Source organism: Nerophis ophidion, linkage group LG11 (assembly GCF_033978795.1).
Source record: "Nerophis ophidion isolate RoL-2023_Sa linkage group LG11, RoL_Noph_v1.0, whole genome shotgun sequence".
NCBI classification, from domain to species: Eukaryota; Metazoa; Chordata; class Actinopteri; order Syngnathiformes; family Syngnathidae; genus Nerophis; species Nerophis ophidion.
In genome coordinates, this window is record NC_084621.1 from 62,667,370 (window position 1) to 62,690,561 (window position 23,192).

Consider the following 23,192-nt stretch of genomic DNA (forward strand, 5'->3'; position numbering starts at 1 on the left):
TGTCCCTGCAGCTGAGATAGGCTCCAGCGATAATACCTTGACTACTAATCCGAGATCATTGCTTTCGACATGCTTCTTTTACTTGCGAGGCCATGTTTAAAGTTAAAGTACCAATGATTGTCACACACATACTATCCATTCATCCATCCATTTTCTACCGCTTATTCCCTTTTGGGGTCGCGGGGGGCGCTCAGCTACAATCGGGCAGAAGGCGGCGTACACCCTGGACAAGTCGCCTCCTCATCGCATGGCCAACACAGATAGACAGACAACATTCACACTCACATTCACACACTAGGGACAATTTAGTGTTGCCAATCAATCAACCTATCCCCAGGTGCATGTCTTTGGAAGTGGGAGGAAGCCGGAGTACCCGGAGGGAGCCCACGCGTTCACGGAGAGGACATGCAAACTCCACACAGAAAGGTCCCGAGCCTGGGATTGAACCCAGGACTGCAGGACCTTCGTATTGTGAGGCAGACACACTAACCCTTCTTCCACCGTGAAGCCACACACATACTAGATGTGGCAAAATTATTCTCTGCATTTGACCCATCACCCTCTATCACCCCCTGGGAGGTGAGGGGAGCAGTGGGCAGCAGTGGTGCCGCACCCGGGAATCATTTATGGAGATTTAACCCCCAATTCCAACCCTTAAAGGCCTACTGAAATGAGATTTTCTTATTTAAACGGGAATAGCAGGTCCATTCTATGTGTCATACTTGATCATTTCGCGATATTGCCATATTTTTGCTAAAAGGATTTAGTAAATAAATAAATGATAAATGGGTTGTACTTGTATAGCGCTTTTCTACCTTCAAGGTACTCAAAGCGCTTTGACACTACTAGTAGAGAACATAAACGATAAAGTTCGCAGCTTTTGGTCGCCAATAGAAAAGCCCTGCCTGTACCGGAAGTATGTGCGCGTGACGTCACGAGTTGCATGGCTCCACACATGTTCCCATTGTTTGTAATGGGAGCCACCTGCAGTAAGAGCAATTCGGACCGAGAAAGCAACAATTTCCCCATTAATTTGAGCGAGGGTGAAAGATTTGTGAATTAGGCAGTTGATAGTGAAGGAATAGAAAGAAAAAAAAGCGACGGCAGTGTGAGCGTTTCAGATGTAATTAGACACATTTACTAGGATAATTCAGGAAGATCCCTTATCTGCTTATCGTTTTAATAATGTTTTAGTGAGATTTTAAATGTTGTAAAGACATACCTCGAAGTAGGATGGCTGCGGTGAACACCCAATATAGTAGCTTTGAGTGCATTCTACTGGTAGATTACAATACTTAACAGTAGGCCGGAAGATCCTCCAAGCCTTGTTGCTTGGCCGCTACAACAATTACACGGCCACTATGTTGAAATACTTTGTCACAACCCGGGTAATTCCTCAAAGTTTGAACTGGGTTTTGATGTGCTTGAGAGTCGCAGCTACACCCGTTAGCTGTGTTGTTTGCATTCTGTGTTGTTAGCATTCTGTCTTGCATTGTCAGTCCACATCATTAACGCCAAAGGCTCACTCTGAGGAGCTGATGATATTGAAAATGAAGTGCATCAACAGTTCATCTCCACTTAACATTCCCTGGATACGTAATAGCAGTCTTGTTTGCATTAAATGGCGCATCAGTACTGGTATGTGTCGCGTCTTGTCTTTTGACATTGCCCATGCCAGAGGCTCACCAATATAGAGATGAGTTATTTATGAAGCTGGAGTTGAATATGAAGTGCATCAAAATGTTATCTGCCAAAAGTTTGTCAAGTTAATTGTCACGGTAAAGATACAGGAGTGTCGGGATTAGCCGCCATGTTGTAACCATTGTTCACTCTCAACCCGCAAACAGAAGTCCTGCTTGGTAAATGTCTATCAATTGCCACAACCTTATAATAATAAAAATAGACAAACTGTAACACATTTAAGACAATAATACGTAGAGTACCGTATTTCTTTGAATTGCCGCCGGGGCGCTAATTAATTTAAAACCTCTTCTCACTCCCGCGCTTACCAAAGGCATGCGGTAAAAGTAAGCATGCGCTATCCATCCATCCATCCATCATCTTCCGCTTATCCGAGGTCGGGTCGCGGGGGCAACAGCCTAAGCAGGGAAACCCAGACTTCCCTCTCCCCAGCCACTTCGTCTAGCTCTTCCCGGGGGATCCCAAGGCGTTCCCAGGTCAGCCGGGAGACATAGTCTTCCCAACGTGTCCTGGGTCTTCCCCGTGGCCTCCTACCGGTTGGACGTGCCCTAAACACCTCCCTAGGGAGGCGTTCGGGTGGCATCCTGACCAGATGCCCGAACCACCTCATCTGGCTCCTCTCGATGTGGAGGAGCAGCGGCTTTACTTTGAGTTCCTCCCGGATGGCAGAGCTTCTCACCCTATCTCTAAGGGAGAGCCCCGCCACACGGCGGAGGAAACTCATTTCGTCCGCTTGTACCCGTGATCTTATCCTTTCGGTCATGACCCAAAGCTCATGACCATAGGTGAGGATGGGAACGTAGATCGACCGGTAAATTGAGAGCTTTGCCTTCCGGCTCAGCTCCTTCTTCACCACAACAGATCGATACAACGTCCGCATTACTGAAGACGCCGCACCGATCCGCCTGTCGATCTCACGATCCACTCTTCCCTCACTCATGAACAAAACTCCTAGGTACTTGAACTCCTCCACTTGGGGCAGGGTCTCCTCCCCAACCCGGAGATGGCATTCCACCCTTTTCCGGGCGAGAACCATGGACTCGGACTTGGAGGTGCTGATTCTCATGCCGGTCGCTTCACACTCGGCTGCGAACCGATCCAGATTTCAAATTACCAGTATTGAAATCAGCCTCCTCCATTTTGAAAATCATGAAATGGGAAGTGTCACTCTTGATGTCGCGAGTTTGACCAGAGGGTAATACTAAGCATGCGCTAATTATTTTGGGAAGCGAGTTGGACCCGGCAGTAATTCAAGGCAGGCGCATACTATATGCCTTGCGGCAATTCAAGGAAATACGGTATTCAATATTTTTTATTAGATTTTTAAAAACATTTGCGATGTTGCGAATCTGCCATTTTTGATGTGCGTTGTAGCTAGGGATGACAGTATTGGGTTAATAAATCAAGCAAGTCACTTGTCTCGTGATAATAAAATAAGCTACACATTAACATTTCTCCATGCATCCTGCTGATTTGGCACATGAAAAAGAAAATACTTATGAATAACAGCAGGTTAAAGTTGACACTGCAAGTACAAAGAGCAGCTTGAAAAACTGTGGTTGTGTTGTGTGCTAACGCCAATGTTTTAACCTCCAAAGCTCCAAATGCGTCTTAAGGACCCCCTGTCCTTGACAGCCGCCAGCATGACAAAGCGGACAAATAAACCAAGAAAACCTCGAGATGAAGAATCGTCAGATGAAGTCAGTGGTAAGTCGCTCATTGAGCGTTATCAATTTGCTATAGTACTCAGTATGGTTTGGTTACTGAATGGGATGGATCCTAAATTAAGGCCCATATTAATATTGTACTATGGATTTTTATTAATATAATAATTTGATACTTGTGCACACTGATTTTTCATTTGCATCTGTTAATTCATAACTGAAATAGTTAGACTGGCTGAAGTACAACAGTTATAGTTCAACATTCATATGCATTTTAGATGTATAATTACTATGTCTTGCAAGACCATGGGCAGCACGGTGGAGGAGGGGTTAGTGCGTCTGCCTCACAATACGAAGGTCCTGGGTTCGATCCTGCGCTCAGGATCTTTCTGTGTGGAGTTTGCATGTTCTCCCCGTGACTGCGTGGGTTCCCTCCGGTTACTCCGGCTTCCTCCCACTTCCAAAGACATGCACCAGGGAATAGGTTAAATGGGAACACTAAATTGTCCCTAATGTGTGAATGTGAGTGTGAATGTTGTCTATTTGTGTTGGCCCTGTGATGAGTTGGCGACTTGTCCAGGGTGTACTCCGCCTTCCGCCCGAATGCAGCTGAGATAGGCTCCAGCACTCCCCGCGACCCTGAAAGGGATAAGCGGTAGAAAATGGATGGATGGATGCAAGACCATTGATACACAGTATAACTAAATCCAGTGAAATATAGTAACTCAGTAGAAATTACTGTTAATTATCGTCCCCAATTATTTGTAACATTTATTACACTAGCGCTTTTTTGCAGCCGGCCACTGTAGCGTGGTTGCTCCTTTCAAACTGATTTGCAAAATTGATTGTTACATCGGACTATTACGTGCATTTTGGGGCGGCATAGCTCGGTTGGTAGAGTGGCCGTGCCAGCAACTTGAGGGTTGCAGGTTCGATTCCCGCTTCTGCCATCCTAGTCACTGCCGTTGTGTCCTTGGGCAAGACACTTTACCCACCTGCTCCCAGTGCCACCCACACTGGTTTAAAAATGTAACTTAGATATTGGGTTTCACTATGTAAAAGCGGTTTGAGTCACTAGAGAAAAGCGCTATATAAATATAATTCACTTCACTTCACATTTTTCTTACTTAGGATTGACTTGCCAGCATGTGACGAAAGCGGTGGACTTGAGCTCGGTGAAGAAAGCGATGTTGTCCAGCTTGTGGCTAGTGTGTGCTGAGTGTCTAAAGGAAAGGACTATGATCAACAATGAGCCTGCAGCATCTCAAGACATCTTAATTTGCCTCAAATGTGGTTTTCAAGTAAGTCTTCCTGCAGATGCACACAAAGGACCTCAGCACAGTCAAGATACACATTTAGAGACGTATTTATCCCTATACTATAAGCCATTCATTAAGATTTGCAATGAGATGAAAGGGTCAAAGGTTTGCTGTGGATTTATTTTGATTAATCACGATTAAATATAATCTAATTCTTTTTTCCCTAACATCTTATATTGAGCATGAACAATGGAGTACAACCCCTCTGCACAGATAAACACAAGTTATAATGCTAAGATTTTTCTCCCAATTTTTTAAAGTTGAGCTTTAATGTCATTTATTATTATTTTATATTATTTTTTTTACTTTATTCTAACAACCCACCGGCCACACCCCTTCAAAAAACAAGTAAATGAAAATAGATAGATTCAATTAAATAAATAAATGCAATTTAAATATAAAAAAAGTCTTGACGGCTTGAAATTAATTCATTAGTTAGTATAATAATACAATTTTAAAAAGTAAAAGAAAAATAAGAAATGAAAAAAAATGGAGATCATATTTTGTTAAAATTATATAAAATGAGCTCAACATCACAGGGTAGCAAGTCATGAAGTTGTTGCAGTAGCGAAGTTGTTAAACCCATATTAAGCATGTTTCATTTAGCAAAAGTAAAGAATCTAATAAAAAAAGGGAATATATCAGGTGTCAGCAAACCAAAATGTTGAAAGAGCCATATTGGACCAAAAATACAAAAAAACAAATCTGTCTGCAGCCGCTAAAAATGAAAAGCCGTATGCAAGTCTTATAATGAAGGCAACACATGATGTACGTGTCTAAATTAGCTATGATAGCCTACTATCAAAATGACTATGTGTCGCAGGCACATGTCGCAAATCTTCATTGACAGAAATGTTAAAATGTAATATTTATTCTACACATTTTTACAACATTAGAAACCATTAGTAAATCAGAGGCTACTCAGAAGGTGAGATAACTCCTGGAAATTACTGTCTTTTAATGGCCAAAGGTATAGATGTGTGTGTCCAAGTTAAAGGAAACAGCAGGCTGTATTCTTTTAATACATTTATTACAATCTTTGGCCATTTAAGAAATGTTTGCTGTGGTCTGGAACAACATGGCATACAAACAACTATTTGAAATGCAGCCAATATTACATACAGGTGATGTGTCATGAAACATGCAAAACAAAATTTTACACTTTGAGAATAAAAGTAGAGGATATTGTCTCAAATATGCCTACAAATGAGGCATAATGATACAACGTGTATATACAACTAGCCTAAATAGCATGTAAGCATTGATTAGCTTGCACTCATGCACTGACCAAATATGCGTGATTAGCACTCCAACAAGTCAATAACATCAGTAAAGCTCACCGTTGTGCATTCACGCACAGCATGAACCTGTGGACAAAATGACCCAACCCCCAAAAATTTTTTTCACCCATCTTTTTCCATTTTCAATACTTTTTAAAAAATGCTCCAGGGAGCCACTAGGGCGGCACTTAAGAGCCCCATGCGGCTCGAGAGCCGCAGGTTGCTAACACCCGGAATGCATATTCACTTAACATGCTTATCAAACATTTTTAATTCCATGTTCATGTTATGTCAAATTTTCTATAATCATACATTTATTCACATTGATGTGGACCTGATAAATCCTTCTGCAGCGTATTGATAATACTTTGTCAATCGACTGTTCCATCATGTTTTCTATTTTTATTTTAAATGCATTGCCAGAGTTTTTTCAGGAATTTTTAGTTAATCTACACTGCAGATGGGTTAATTACATTACATTTTTTAATCTGATCAGTAATAGAGTAACCCATTTTGACAGCCCTATACACAATACAGTATACTGTATAGAAACAATAAAATCCCAGAACAAAAAGTAATGTTTTCCACAGTATTGTAAGTGGCAGTGTGTATCAGAGATGCAAAAACAACACACCACATAAAAACACATTTTTTAAATTCAACTTCAGTAGCTCAGTCTGTAAACACTTGGCCTGCGCGCCGCAAGGTCATAGATTTGTATTCCATTGAACATAAAAAAAGCAAATTGGGGCTGGTTGTTGGAGAGATTCTTGTCACCACCTGAGCACGCTTGCTGCCCTTGATGAAGCCACCAAACACACACAACTGCTTAACAGCACCACACATGCCTGCATGCAGCGGAGGAAAGGAGCACTCTCCCTATTATGACTAATAACACAGATCAACTAATCTGATCTGGAATATTTATTCAACATTATTATGTTTTCATTATATAAATTAATCGAATGATGAAAATAAGTTTTAATATTAAAATGTATTAACAAACATTTTTAATTTGAGTGCAATTTAGCTTAAGGTCACATATGTTGTACAGTTATTTCTGTTGTCTTATTTTGTTTGGTAAAAGTAGGGCGTGTTGCATGTGCACCACGGTGTTTTGTACCAATCGGACAACAGATTATATGACTAACATTTGTTATATTATGTACTACTTTACAGGGCTGTAACCACTCAGGGATTGAACATGCTGTCAAGCACCACAAAGCTTTCCATCCTGAGTCACACTGCATCACCATAAGCTTGAGCACATGGAGGGCCTGGTGAGAAATGTCTCAAATTCGGATAAAATGCAGAAACTAAATATTTTAGTAATGTATGTTTCTTGACCAGCCAATATCTACAACTTCCAATGTCTTTCCTATAAAGTGCCCCCCACAGTCAAGTTGTTCTTCTTTTATGTCAATAAGAAAAGTATTATGTGTGTGAATATTATTATTTAATTTTAATGTCGGTCTCAGTTTTTGTATTTATATTGTGTACTCCCTTTGTGCCAGGTGTTTTGAATGTAATGAGGAGCTCTCCACTCACTGTAACAAAAAACCTCTGGCACAGACTCTGGATTTTCTACAGAAGCACTCTGTCAAGGCAACGTCTGGTAAGGTGTTTGTCTCACAAGTTTTCTACCTTATTACAAACACTCCTGCTGCAAATAATTTCAGCAAGACTAAGTGCTCATTTCTGTTGTTTTTATTACATACACAATTCTCAAACATGGTAGTAATCCTTAAAGTATGATAGAGTGACACACTATGAATATCGTCAGCCAGCTCATTAGCGTCAACAACAATAACATACATACATACATGACAATCTATTCTCATAAAGGTACCATACAGAATACATTTTCTGTCAGGGATTTACAGCACTGCAGCATACCTGCTCCCCCTAGTGGCAGAAGGTGCAGCAGTGTCAGACTTTTATGTGCAAATTGGAACTGTTTTTGAAAATATTTGTGTTATTCACACATTCTTTGATAGCAAGTACATTATATGTAAAATGTGAACATTTTAAATCATGGTCCTTACCTAGGACCACTAGATGATCCCTCTATAGTTGTAGTGCAATCCATTAAAGAGAAACATTATAGTAGTAGGGCAGCACGGTGAATAGATAGATAGATAGATAGATAGATAGATAGTACTTTATTGATTCCTTCAGGAGAGTTCCTTCAGGAAAATTAAAATTCCAGCAGCAGTGTACAGAGTTGAGATCAATTTAAATAAAAATAAAAGTAAATAATGGGGGTTTAAATGGAAACAAAATAGAGAAATATTATAAACAGGGGTTAGTGCATATGCGACACAATACGAAGGTACTGAGTTCAATCCGGGGCTCAGAATCTTTCTGTGTGGAGTTTGCGTGACTGCATGGGTTCCCTCCGAGTACTCCGGCTTCCAAAGACATGCACCTGGGGACAGGTTGATTGGCAACACTAAATTGGCCCTCGTGTATGAATGTGAGTGTGAGTGTTGTCTGTCTATCTGTGTTGGCCCTGCGATGAGCTGGCGACTTGTCCAGGGTGTATACCGCCTACCGCCCGAATGCAGCTGAGATAGGCTCCAGCACCCACCCCCGACCCCGAAAGGGACAAGCGGTAGAATATGGATGGATGGATTGTAGTAGTTGAATGGTACGGTTTAAACAGGTGGGACATTTAGCGTTTTGTATTTGCTTTGACCAGTGTGAGGCCAGTAATTGCCACTAGGCTCTTTGTGTGGTAACCATGGAGACTGTTTCTTGAGTTATAATTTGTAACTTGCTTATAAAGGAAACCTATTGTGCAAAACCAACTTTTCTTATCTATTGGTACCTATTTTGTGTCTTTGGGATCTGCGTCTTAACTTAGTCCTCTTCACACTTTGCAGTGCTTAGTGCATCCATAGCTCAACGACAGTTGCCTCTGTTCTGCGCAAGTCTCCCTAGGCTGTTCAATATGTGGTTCTGTTCTTCTCCGTGTACCCTTTGGTCTGCCTCTCTTTCTAAAGTAACTGAATAGTTACTTTTCACGGCAACGCATTACTTTTTGGTGTAAGTAACTGAGTTAGTAACTGAGTTACTTTTGAAATAAATTAACTAGTAACTGTAACTACTTACTGGTTTTCAGTAACCAACCCAACACTGTTTATATTTACCTGAAATAATCACCTCTTGGTGACTAGATGTACATCATGTGACGTTATACTGACACCTATAGTGACCAGTCGGTGTACAGTACTATCATCACAATCTGTTACTTCTCTCTTTAAAAAGCACCATTAATTTGACTGATAGTCGACTACGTGCAATATTTAGCGAATCAGATTGACTATAAAATCTTTAGTCGAAGACAAACCCTGGTAGTGATTAGTTATTTTTTCAAGTAATTATATCTGACTGTTTGGACATCATTTCATCCGTCAGTACATATCTTCACTTAAATCTATTGTGTTTCCAATGCAATATTTACTGTAAATGTGTATATTATTCACATTTATGAGTCCATACTCCATACTAAACACAAAGTAAAGAGGAAAGTTTTCGCTAATATTCCCAATATTGTCAGCTACTGAAGGACCCTGTTTTGTGACGCACCTATTGTATATAACAAGAATAACTGTGATGATGGTATGCACATGAAATGTAAGAACAATTCTTGTCACAGGACTGTGCCTATCACTCCAACTCATCATTTGGATGCTCCTTTTTGGACACTTAGTGTGCACTAATTATGCATTGGGTCTTTCTTCTAAACCAGGGGTGTCATTTTAGATCGGGGGCCACATGGAGAAAACTCTACTCCAAAGTGGGCCGGACTGGTACAATCACCGCAAGATAACTTAAAAATAAAAAGAACTTCAGATTGTTTTCTTTGTTTAAAAATAGAACTAGCACATTCTGAAAATATACAAATCCTAATGTTGTTTTTTGTTTTTTTCACACTTACATGGTGCAGTTAAGGGTATTCTATCTTTAATTGTCGTTATTTATGCTTTCTGAATTAATTATGTGATAATGTTCATCAGTCAAGTCATTTGTGTTCATTTTCAATCTATCAAGATAAAAACATATTAAAATCAAATAACAGGATGTTATTTATGTAGTTTGTTCATTTTCCTCGACTGGTCCACTAACATGTGGTTTATTTTTTATATATATATGTAGCATAATCTACAAAGATAGAAAAAAATGCAATTGCAACAGCTAGTGGACAGATTTAAAACAGCAGTTTCTTTCTTTGAAAAATTTCGGCTCATTTTTATACTTAGCAAACTCATCCCACGGGCCGGATAAAACCAGTTAGCGGGCCTAATCCAGCCCGGGGGCCGTACGTTTGACACCCCTGATCTAAACTGAAGCATGAAGGCAGTTGTGTATATATAGATATGATAAAAGGCTTTAAAAGTATGGGAGATGATTGGCGTGGTGGCTCCTCCTCCCTTCGTAGCGTCACTAGTTTCGGCCTCTCGGTGTCCAGTTCCCGGTGTCCGTAGGCCAGCCGACCGTGCTCATTGGGACTGGTCCTTTGTCAGTCTCTCAAAAAGAGTTACAGGAATAATGCTGTAAGTCTCCCACACTCGCCATGCACGTCACATGACTGCACAAATTAGAGAAATTAGGCGCTTGAGTGATGCTCCCGCCTGGGTTCCCTGAAGAACAAGAGCAGCTGTGTGGAGTTAGGCCTCTTCTCCCATACCTATTGTGTTTTTCCTTTTTATCTGTCCCAGTCTCTTGTTCCTCAGTCTAGTTTGCCACCTTTGGGCCTGTGTGCAGCACTAGTGGGTAGCCGCTGTTAATAGAAGCTCTTCACAGCTGGACTGCACAACTCTCTCTGGACTTGCACACAGATAATGTGGAAAATAACATTAATTTCAAGGCAGCACTGTATTTTATTGTGAAACTATATCACCCATTACACAGTCATTTTACATTTTCACTAGCAAACGGGATACAAAGTAGTTTTTTTTTCCCCAGAGAAGGTGCAAGCTCTGAAAAAAACAGCAAATACATGTAGCTGACAAGTACATAACATACGTGAGGGATAGCAGATAATTTGATAAAAGGTGTGTATAGTTTGCTTCATTCTGTCTCAACACATTTTTCTGTAATAAACAAGCCATGATAGAGAACAAGAAATGAGCAAGTTCTACAAATAATTTTTTGGGGGCAAATGGGCACATTTTCACCTGTATGAAGAAAACTTGTCTCAAAATGTTCTTCAAGCATATACATAATTTAGCTTTGCAGTAAGTTAAGAAAATCATTTTTGGACAAGCTATTGTTTGGCATATATTGTGTTGAAGTATTATAATATTATTTCATGGGGTAGGCCTTTGGTGGATTTGTTCTAACTAACTGTTTAACTGTCAACTATTAACTTGGGCACAATTTTCCTGTACCTACTGTTCTGACTGAATAATTAACCAGTCACCTTTCCTGCCACACAATTGTTCTATACTGGTTGAGGAAAATGCTATATAAATAGGCACTCAATAATGGGCAAACTAGAGTGTCTGTATTGTGGCTGAGGAGCATGTAAAACTGCATTTCGGTGTGAAGGACAAATTTTAAGAAAACACTGTTGTTGTTTTTCTCCTATGCCACTTAATAACAAAATAACCTTTTAAAAAGGATTTTTTTGAGAATCCAAGATAATTTGGTACAACAATTCATGGAAGACGGCAAGTCAATTAACTGTGCTCTTTCACCATCAAGGTCTTTGGCTCATGTACCAGATTCTTGGTAAAAGAGCGTTGACCTTAGGAAGTTTGACCCTGTCTTACAATGCAGCTGGGGAGTCTTTGTAAAGCATATCAAAGGCTTCTGAATGGACATACAAACATTTCTATCATCAGAATCTTTTAATTTGTTATTGTTTTACTGTGGTAATAGTATTCAGTAATTAGTCTACTAACATGTTGTTTTAATAAACTATGTAAATATAACTGATTTGGTTAAATTTTTTAATCACTAAATTCTCACTCCTCGAGTTGAGTAGATTTGCAAAAATAAATTATATATCCAGTACAGTGGTACCTTGTCTTACGAGTTCCTAGCATTCTGAATTTTTTGAGATACAGGACGCCTTTTGGCCAATTTTTTGCTTTAAGTCGCGAGCAAAAACATTAGTTACAAACCAGCTAGGGAATGCTTAAGGAAATCCCTTAAGATCCCCCTAAAATTGCAGTGGCTCACTTGTTAATATTATTTAATAGTAGACGGAATGCTAGACAAAACTTTGATGTTTTTGAACCATGGGTCTGAAAAAAGAAAGTGTGAAGGACAGTGCTGAGAAGAAGCAGATGATACATTTACTTAAAGAAATAATCCAAAAACATGACTGATGTGTGTTTTGGGGAAGCAGTACAAGCGTAAGAGGATACAGTCGATAACGACTACTATAATACCGGCATTGGGCGATAAGATTGTTGTTTTTTTTAAATGTGGACATGTACCAGTGAAAATATAACGACACTGCTTGTTGTGTGTTTGATGGAGAAGCAGCTAGTAGTAGATGCAGTAAACCCTCATTTATCGCTGTTTAATGGTTCCAGGCCTGACTATGGTAAATACATTTTTGTGAGGTAGGAATTATTCATTATGAATGAGACATTTTCATAGCTAGGACGTTAAAAACCCGTTAACCTGTTTTATTAACATCTAGACATGGAGTAACACCCACATAGTTACTGTCACACTCTTTTTATCTAAGGTAGTAATACTGCTTGAGGCTGAGCCAATAAGTCGTCACGATACTGAAAAGTGCGCTCTGATTGGTTTAAGCTCAAACTTGTGGCCAGTACTGCTGTTACCATTTTAATTCTTTTAGCCATTTATATGATTTAAGTTAAATACATTTTAATTCAGGCAAACATATGTAAACCGTAGCGCGGTTGGGAGAGTGGCCGTGCCAGCAACCTGGGGGTTCCTGGTTCAACCCCCACCTTCTACCAACCTCGTCACGCCTGTTGTGTCCTTGAGCAAGACACTTCACCCTTGCTCCTGATGGTTCGTGGTTAGGGCCTTGCATGGCAGCTCCCACCATCAGTGTGTGAATGTGTGTGTGTATGGGTGAATGTGGAAATAGTGTCAAAGCGCTTTGAGTACCTTGAAGGTAGAAAAGCGCTATACAAGTATAACCCATTTACCATTTAATGCATGCTTAAAAAAACACAGGAAATCCACGAAAGCCACACATTTCAAAGCGTGTTGTTACAAGGGGTGATTGTACTGTAGAAAACCGCTTTCCAAGGTACATGCTATTCATTATTATGTTATTTAATAAAACTACTGCAGTTGTTGTACATTCAATTATATAGTTTTTAATTCAATATTTGTTACAGTGCATGTTAAAACATTTTTAAGAATTTTTTTGCAGGCCCGACACTAATTAATTTAATTTCAAATCTGTCTTATTTTTACTTTACTTTGAATCAGTCTTCATTAGCATTCACTTTCTAAAAGATAATAATAATAATTGGTCCATAAGCCACTTGACACTTACTTATGCAGCCAAGTCAGTGGCCAGTGAAATACTTTACAACCATTCCCTGGTGGTGCCTTCATAGACGTAATCAAGGGTGATCCCGCCTTAATTCCCACCATTGCACATGAAAGTAGGCCAGTGTGTGTGTGCATGTGTATGATTACTATACATCACCAAAATTAGCCTGAAAAATAAATCTCAAATACATTCCCTCTAATTGAAAGCAACATTTCTGTAAAGATATTATTTGGTAAGAGTCAAATTGCATACAATTAATTTGACCAAGTTTCCCCTAACATATTGGCATGTTAATGTGTGTGTAAGTAAAATGTCACCGTGCTCGCCTGGCCTCAGATGGCAAGGAAGCAAGCTTTTTATGCCCAGCAGTCACAACAAATTAGTGAATTAATAAGAAATTTGGTGTTGCTCGTCCTTCCTCATGACTGCTTGCTCTGCATGAAAGGAGCTGACTTTGGTCTTCCACACTGTAAGCAAACATTGACGCTAAAACCCGGATGGCCAAACAACTGTCTTATAAACAAGTCCCTGAATGAAATTTTTTCACTGGCTCTAGGGCTTGCAATAACTGCGATATAGCTTATACAGCTACTTAATTATCTAGATTGCAAAGAATAATTGTTTTGCATTGTTGTTGATTCTCACTCCAAACCGGCTGATCGCCTTTTTGCAGTCACATAAAATGATGGTGGTGGGTGTTTGGTTAAACCTTGTATGTCTTTGTTTACCATACAGTTTTATACAAAATAATATAAGCAGTCCTACGTTTGGTTAGCTCTCGTGTGAAAAGAGCAGGGAGCTCGGGAGGTGTTGGTGTACAAGCATGCATGTGGATGACTCTGAGCACCGTGATGCTTTTCTCCACCCTGGGGAAAGGCTCCACACTGTTTCTGCTGCCCATACTCGGTGGCTGAGCAAGAAGGGCCAGGTGGTGATGCTTAGTGCGGCACAGTCAAGCGTGGACATGGCGCATGCTGACATTTGCCATCGTTGACTGCTGCAGGGAGAGGAAAAATCTGCTTTTCCATATGCTTGTGCTCATTGCAACCCTTCCCTCCACCCACTGCCCCCAACAACTGCACTCCACTGACCCCCCCACCCCCTTGCCAGTCCCAACCAGATGGCTCCCTGAACATTGTTTACCTTCGGTGACGGTCCCAGATGTAGTGTGTCCATAGGCATCCCCATTCTACCAATTTAGTTTTTTCGTCCCTTTCCTCTCTTTTGGCTAGTGCCTGTTACAACTCTACCACTGACGTTGCATGAGGTTAGTTTTGTCCTCCTCTCTCCACTTGTTCTCCTTTCCTCTTGCCCCACAACAGGTAGAGGCACTTGACATGTCCACACATTTTCAGTGGCAGTCCTAGTATTGAAATGCACTTTGTTTTTTAAGATCAGTTTCCCTACCACTACAATGTGTCTTGACATATGGGAGCTCCCTTATGGCTTCATAGGCGATCTGTAAACCCCAGATGTTGCCAGCACAGGGAGCCAGATGTATTTAGCACCACTGAGTGGAGTGCTGCAACAGTCTGCAATCTTTTCAAGCTGAACCTCTATAATCCCAGAACTACAGGATTGGCCTTCAACGGCTCTCCTCACATGTCATCAGTTTTTAACACTTTACACTTACTGTATTTTTCGGACTATAAGTCGCAGTTTTTTCATAGTTTGGCCAGGTGTGCGACTTATGTGTGAAATTATTAACACTTTACCGCAAAATAATGAATAATATTTTTTAGCTCATTCACGTAAGAGACTAGACGTATAAGATTTCATCGGATTTAGCAATTAGGAGTGACGGACTGTTTGGTAAACGTATAGCATGTTCTATATGTTATAGTTATTTGAATGACTCTTACCATAATATGTTACGTTAACACTCCAAGTACGTTCTCAGTTGGTTATTTATGCCTCATATAATGTACACTTATTCAGCCTGTTGTTCACTATTCTTTATTTATTTTAAATTGCCTTTCAAATGTCTGTTCTTCGTGTTGGGTTTTATCAAATACATTTCCCCAAAAAATGCGACTCATACCCCAGTGCGACTTTTATGTTTTTTCCCTTCTTTGTTATGTATTTTCGGCAGGTGCGACTTATACTCCGGAGCAACTTATACTCCGAAAAATACGGCAATTCCAAGTAACATTGTTTCAGTTGCATTAATTTATTATAAATTGAATAATTGTCTTTTTCAAAGCTGACATTTCAAATAAAGTTTGAGTCTAAAATGTCAATCGCCAAGCCAAGATTATAGCTGAATTGTAATATTTCAGTGGACAATAAATGGGCGTGGCCTTGAATGGAACTGAATTTAACAGGAAGTTTTTGCCAGGTACTATGGCCACCTGCCACAATCCAAAAGCATTCATGTGAGGTTTTTTTGATATAGTAAATTTTCCATACAGTGGGGCAAAAAAGTATTTAGTCAGCCACCGATTGTGCAAGTTCTCCCACTTAAAATGATGACAGACGTCTGTAATTTTCATCATAGGTACACTTCAACTGTGAGAGACAGAATGTGGGAAAAAAAATCCAGGAATTCACATTGTAGGAATTTCAAAGAATTTATTTGTAAATTATGGTAGAAAACAAGTATTTGGTCAACCATTCAAAGCTCTCACTGATGGAAGGAGGTTTTGGCTCAAAATCTCACGATACATGGCCCCATTCATTCTTTCCTTAACACGGATCAATCGTCCTGTCCCCTTAGCAGAAAAACAGCCCCAAAGCATGATGTTTCCACCCCCATGCTTCACAGTAGGTTTGGTGTTCTTGGGATGCAACTCATCTGACCACATGACATTCTCCCAATCCTCTGCTGTATCATCCATGTATCCATTTTGGTATAAACTCAACTCGTTGTGTTTGGAGAAGGAATACTGAGTTGCATCCCAAGAACACCACACCTACTGTGATGCATGGGGGTGGAAACATCATGCTTTGGGGCTGTTTTTCTGCTAAGGGGACAGGACGATTGATCCGTGTTAAGGAAAGAATGAATGGGGCCATGTATCTTGAGACTTTGAGCCAAAACCTCCTTCCATCAGTGAAAGCTTTGAATGGTTGACCAAATACTTATTTTCCACCGTAATTTACAAATAAATTCTTGGGACGGCGTGGCGCAGTGGGAGAGTGGCCGTGCGTAACCCGAGGGTCACTGGTTCAAATCCCACCTAGAACCAACCTCGTCACGTCCGTTGTGTCCTAAGCAAGACACTTCACCCTTGCTCCTGATGGTTGCTGGTTGGCGCCTTGCATGGCAGCTCCCTCCATCAGTGTGTGAATGTGTGTGTGAATGGGTAAATGTGGAAGTAGTGTCAAAGCGCTTTGAGTACCTTGAAGGTAGAAAAGCGCTATACAAGTACAACCCATTTATCATTTATTTAAAATTCCTACGATGTGAATTCCTGGATTTTTTTTTCACATTCTGTCTCACAGTTGAAGTGTACCTATCATGAAAATTACAGACCTCTGTCATAGTTTTAAGTGGGAGAACTTGCACAATCGGTGGCTGGCGAAATACTTTTTGCCCCACTGTAGGTGTTAATGTGGCAGTGAAAGGTTATGTGTCACCAGCCTCGTACTCCCACTTCTTGCTAGTCAGGTAGGATAAGCTCCAGTTGTGGCCCTAATGAGAGCAAGTAGTACAGAAAATGAAAGCATTTTTAAGACTTTTTTTTTGAATACATGTGATTTTCCCATAGATAATATTTTTTCGTGGTAAGTAGCCTAAAATGTCTAAATATCGAATAACAATCAATATGAGAGTGGCCCTGTTTTTGAGGCCTTTAGTAACACATACTAAAATATTTACAAAATAAATTATTTTTGTGATGACTAAAGTTACATTTCTGACAAATGTACTGCATAAATGTCTCGTAAAATATAGGAATTTAAGTTTTTGGCACAATGTCAACAATTAACCTCCTTATTATGTCTACAATAGTCTGTTTGTATACATCACTGTTCAATTGTTGCCATTAGTGCCTGACTTTCTGTTTTAAAGGGTAGTTTTTATTGGGTAATCAAGAGTAACAGCTGTCTCTGGAGAACAGTCTTTCAATACCGAAACCCCCCACCCCTCATTACCCAGCGGTAACTTCTACATCTGTCATCTGATTTCCTACATGACCCAACTTTCCTTCCAGCTGCCAATCTCGTACTGTGCTCCCAGCATGTTTTTTTTTTGACACGGCTCAGTCCAATTTTTGTTCAGTCTTAAAATGAAGAAACGTCAAATATAAATTATTAGGCCTCACAGTGTTTGTACTGTATTTCCATTATCAATTTAAAATTGCTTATGTTGGCTTGAGCACAATTTAGAGCCTTTCTGGTGCAAATTCAAAATTTAAGATGCCATTTGATAATTAACAAGCTTAATGTAATTTGGGGTGTCCATCTTTGTCAGAATCATCGTAACTCCACAGAGCAAGGACAATTGACGTTTGTTTAATTTCAAATGATTGTTTTTTTTTGTGAGTGTTTTTAATTTTGTTTTGCTCACCAAGTTTTTAGTGAAGGGACAAGACTAGCGGTATAGCTCGGTTGGTAGAGCGGCCGTGCCAGCAACTTGAGGGTTCCAGTTTCGTTTCCCGCTTCCGCCATCCTAGCCGCTGCCGTTGTGTCCTTGGGCAAGACACTTTACCCACCTGCTCCCAGTGCCACCCACACTGGTTTAAACGTAACTTAGATATTGGGTTTCACTATGAAAAGCGCTTTGAGTTACGAGAGAAAAGCGTTATATAAATATAATTCACTTCATTAATTTGTGTGCTTCATAGTCACTTAACCAGTCAGAACGGTTGTTGGTTGGCAGGAGATCAAATATTTATATCACTCAATCAAATACAAATTATTTAGATTTATAACCTTTTATTTATGTATATTCGAAAATGATCATGAAAATTCGGATTTGGAGATCAAATAATATTTTTACCTTCTCTGGCTAAATAAATCCAACTTGTACACCCAATTTTTGTTTCCAAAAATAAATAAAGATATGTTGCATAATAGTTCCAACCTAGAAAAACACATTTAAGACAAAATTACATTCAAGCCCATAAGTGTATGTAAACCTCTGACTGCAACTGTAGAGAAAATGTCTGACAGCAACCCAGTTCAACACGTTTAAAGCAACTGATTTAAAGCCATGTAACCACCAGGCTCTTGAGTCATATATTTTTATATGCTTTGTGTTTTAGCATCAACCCTCAAGATCCTCAAACCAAGAGAGGAAGCCTCAAACTGTAGTGACCCTCCAAGAGGAAAGAGTTCAGCCATCAGCAGTGCATTGGTTCCTGTTAAAGGCATCAGTAACCTTGGTAACACATGCTTCTTCAATGCTGTTATGCAGGTTTGTACATTTATAAGTGGTTTAGTTGCTTAAATTGTTTTTAATTTCATCAAAGTATTGAAATTAACTACTACAGAATCTTAGATTTGACCAATTATATATTAATCTATGTTCAACCAGGGCTGCTCATTTATTAAATTTTGAATTGTATTCGGAATGATTAATTATGATAATGTTAAAAAGGAAATAATTAATCTCTGTATCCTGTCCTCTTCATGCAAACTACCATACAATCTGTTTTCCTGTGACAACTGTCTCCATAGACATGTCAGTGTTTCCCATATATTTATTTATTTGTGGCAACTAATGACATTTTCTCAGTAACAAATGCGGATTTGGCGCTTCCAATTTGCCATCGTTGATGAACATTATAATCATTGCTAAGAAGACAGAACTTAGAGACACTCTTCCATTGTATGGCAACACTTTACCCTTTTGGTGGTCTGGATCACCCCAATATGTCATCACTTGTTTGAGTTTATTTTGAACATTTATGCATACAACATGATACATCACAATCTCCAGTTTCTCCTTTCAACATGTCCGAAAAGGAGTAGGAAGATGCAGAGTTCATTTAATCCTCGCCCTCTTTCTTTACATAGCAGTTGCTAACACTTTTGTTCACTTACTGTTCTCAATTTATTCACAGTATACTCCACAAGTAAAAACATTAAAAAATAAATGAAATAACAACTAGGGAAGTAAGTTGTATTTCATATGGTGAGATATATAAGATAATCAAAAATTCAGAATGTTTATCATGGTCATTTTTCTTTGTAATTTGTGAACACTTTAAGTTTGAAGAGTTTCTTGAATTGGATCAAATTATTACATTGTTTGATTTCTTTGCCTAATCCATTCAATAATTTAATTCCACATACTGATATACTAAAGGTCTTAAGTGTTGTACACGTATACAAATGCTTTAAATAAAAACGTTGTTTAAGGTTATATTTCTTCTCTTTTGTTGAGAAGAATTGTATGTTCTTAGGTAGAAGGTTATAGTTTGCTTTATGCACAATATAGCTGTTTGCAAACTCACTGTGTCATGGAATTTCAGTATTTTCGATTCATTAAATAATTCCGTCTATTTGTATTTGTGTTTGACTTTCGCTTCTACTGTGAAAGAATAGCATTATTTTAGTTTTACTAAGTTCGAAGGATAATCTCTTTGTGAAACCACCATTTTAATCTGTTAATTTATACTGTTATTATTTGTATTAGCTTCTGTGTGTTCTCTCCTGAATGAAACGCTGTTGTATCGTCCGCAAATAATACTAATTTGAAGTATTTTGTAACTTTACAAATGTCATTTATATAAAGACTTTTTGCAGAAAGTTGGCCACTTGCTGTTCTGCTGAGGCAACATCCACATCATCTGGTTCGCCTCCAAATATTCACAGCTTTCGCATAGGATCTTGGTTTAATTCAGTGCCCTGTCACAATGTTATCGTTGTTATCCTGATCCATTTCATCTATGATATTCCTCAGCATGTTGTCTCGTTTCACTGCAATAACTTCTTCTTGAAGAATCCTCATTTAATGACGCATTTCTAGAAAGTCCTTTCTTATGTTGTCATTCTGACCTTTTTTTATATTTTCCTGCAGACTTCTCATATCTTCTTTGTATTCTGTTGTTGCTTTTTAGGATTTTCTTTTATTACTCTTTCCAGGTCTGCTTTGTGTTTTAATTTGACTCTTTCTATGTCATTGACTATTTTTTTTAGCATCAAGTCTTGCTTCCCATCATGTCCTTTGGCCTACATCAAATCTTGCTTCCCCTTGTGTCCTGTGTCCAGAGAATCATTTTATTCGGATGACACAGAAGTTTCAGGGTTTGATATTTTCTTTTAGACTTTGACGTCGCAGCAGCTCGTTGACGTCAGTGCCTCTCGTATAAACTCGCTAACCAAATCAGTTTGAAGATGCCAGGTAACTCTCCTGTGGCTGTGATTACAAATCATTGGCCAAAAGACTTCACATTTATCAAAAACCCCAGTAGCAAAAATAGAGCCTTTTTCTTTGCATCTTCTCCCATTGACAGGAACTGACGAAACTTTTTCCTTTTCTGTTTTTGTTTCCATTTCTGACATTTTTGGAAAGTTTATTTGAGAAATGTTACTAACAGACAGGCAGACAAAACACTGGCAAAACAACATTTTCTGAGGGAACCCTCTTGTCAGTCATCCACTCTTTATGTCTCTGTGTGTGAAGGCAGTGCTGCAACCATACACACATAGAGAAGTTGAGCTTCGTAACTTAAACATAAGTAAAATGGATGGCCCCTTAATCCGTTTATGACATTTTCTTAAAGATTCATTAGATTCAGCCCGTAACTTTTTAAGAGAAAAACTGAACATTTGATGGTCCTTTGCAAGTAATGCATAAGCAGGCTTATTGAAAGGAGGAAGTCTTAATAATGAGGCTGCTTAGTTGTCACTGTCCATTAATGTAGCGGAAGATCCTTTCACACCGTTCAAAACCCCAAAATTTCCTAACACAGATCGTCGTAAACCGAAGACCACCTTTAAACCTAGACAATTTGTTATCATAACTCTCTTGGTGTATATATATTTTTTCACTAATCCCTTTGTTATTTTTGTGTCTACAAAGTGGACAGATGATAGATAGTATATGGCATTAAAATTGAAAAACTGCTGGTTTTTTTGTATATCTTTTGTCGTAATTACCTTGTGGCCTCTTATGTTGTCACAACTTTTGTAAACACTCCTGACAATGGCTGTATGCAAACAGGCTAGGTGGTTTTGAAATGTGGTCAATTCAGTGACAAATGCAATGCTAACATGTTTACCTGCCCAGACACGAGTGGCTTTCAGTTGGTGCAGAGCATGATCACCATACAGTTCAACCATACAGCCTCCTTGTCGCTCTCCGGTTGTGTCATGGTCACTGCAAACCGGCACGCCTCTTTAACAATAAACCTGTTTTTTTCCGCCATTTTGTTAATCACCCCTAGGACCTTCCTCGTTTGTTGAAATTCGAGTGGGCGCGCTTTATTTTCTATTTTTTCTGTCTCTTTCTCTCTTGCTCCCTCCCTTTATTTTCTCTCCTTGAAAATTGCAATCTTTTGGGTGAAAACAGGTGATTGTTAGAGGATGAGCTGTGTCTGCATTCACAATGCCAGCTCCATTGTGTGTGTTTTCCATAGCAACTGTCATTGCCAGGATGTGACAAAACAAATCTCCTGCAAGAAAAGGAACAGATACTCCTCTCTTATGATGGGATATTTCCTCACCGACATGTCCTTCATTTAAATACTGATTTAAAACCTGTTTTCATAGAATGAACGCACCACCACCCTACTTAAGTTAGAGAAACTTTTAAAAAAATGATCGCATTGAATTAAATGAAGCTAGGAGTGGAAACTACTCGTTCATAATATGCAATACAATAGATACTTTATACATGGCATTTTTAGAACTCATTTGATACAGCAATGAGATTTTCTAAATCATAAGAAATGTTTTTTTATATTGACATAAAATATCTCTTGCAGAACCTGTCTCAAACACACATGCTCATTGACCTCATCCAGGAAGTGAAGGACAAAGGGTACAAATTGAGGATCTGTCCTCTCGTTGATGGCCATCTGGTATGACTGCATTTCTCAATCTTCTTGACCTCTGCAATATATTTTAAAGTAGCAGATTTTGGTCAAATGGTTACTGTTGTTAAAACATTTGGTCTGATTTGTAATATTTATCATGAAATATTTGTTCATTGCACATTCTAATAAAAGAAAAGTTGATAAACTAAAAGTTTATTGAATTTTAGTCTTGAGGGTAGTCCTTCATGGAATAGAAGTCCCCACTCCCGAAAAAACCTACAAATGCATAAACGTTTTCAGTTGGTCAAGGGTTTACTCAAATTCTGCATTATACTGTATCTAAACTGCAGGACGTGCCGATGAAATTGTGTGATTCATTAATATATGATTCTTCATCTTTCAACGTTGTGGTTGAAAAGGTGAAAGTATGCACCAAATTTTTCGGGGTATAAGTCGCTCCGGAGTATAAGCCGGACCTGCCGAAAATGCATCATAAAGAAGGAAAAAAACATATATAAGTCGCACTGGAGTATAAGTCGCATTTTTGGGGGAAATTTATTTGATAAAACCTAACACCAAGAATAGACATTTGAAAGGCAATTTAAAATAAAAAAAGAATAGTGAACAACAGGCTGAATACGTGTATGTTATATGACGCATAAATAACCAACTGAGAAGGTGCCTGGTATGTTAACGTAACATATTATGGTAAGAGTCATTCAAATAACTACAACATATAGAACATGCGTTTACGTATACGTTTGCCAAACAATCTGTCACTCCTAATCGCTAAATCCGAT

At 39.1% G+C, this 23,192-nt stretch overlaps 1 protein-coding gene across 1 annotated transcript in view; it reads left to right on the forward strand.

Moving 5' to 3' along the window:
• usp45 (ubiquitin specific peptidase 45) overlaps window positions 1-23,192 on the forward strand; it is a 53,550-nt gene that overhangs the window by 501 nt on the left and 29,857 nt on the right. Inside the window, exons 2-7 of the mRNA XM_061916433.1 lie at window positions 3,300-3,408; window positions 4,497-4,666; window positions 7,144-7,244; window positions 7,479-7,579; window positions 18,673-18,824; window positions 22,342-22,437. Coding sequence (XP_061772417.1) covers window positions 3,306-3,408; window positions 4,497-4,666; window positions 7,144-7,244; window positions 7,479-7,579; window positions 18,673-18,824; window positions 22,342-22,437 — 723 coding nt within the window. The 5' untranslated portion in view covers window positions 3,300-3,305. The remainder of the gene's footprint in view (window positions 1-3,299; window positions 3,409-4,496; window positions 4,667-7,143; window positions 7,245-7,478; window positions 7,580-18,672; window positions 18,825-22,341; window positions 22,438-23,192) is intronic.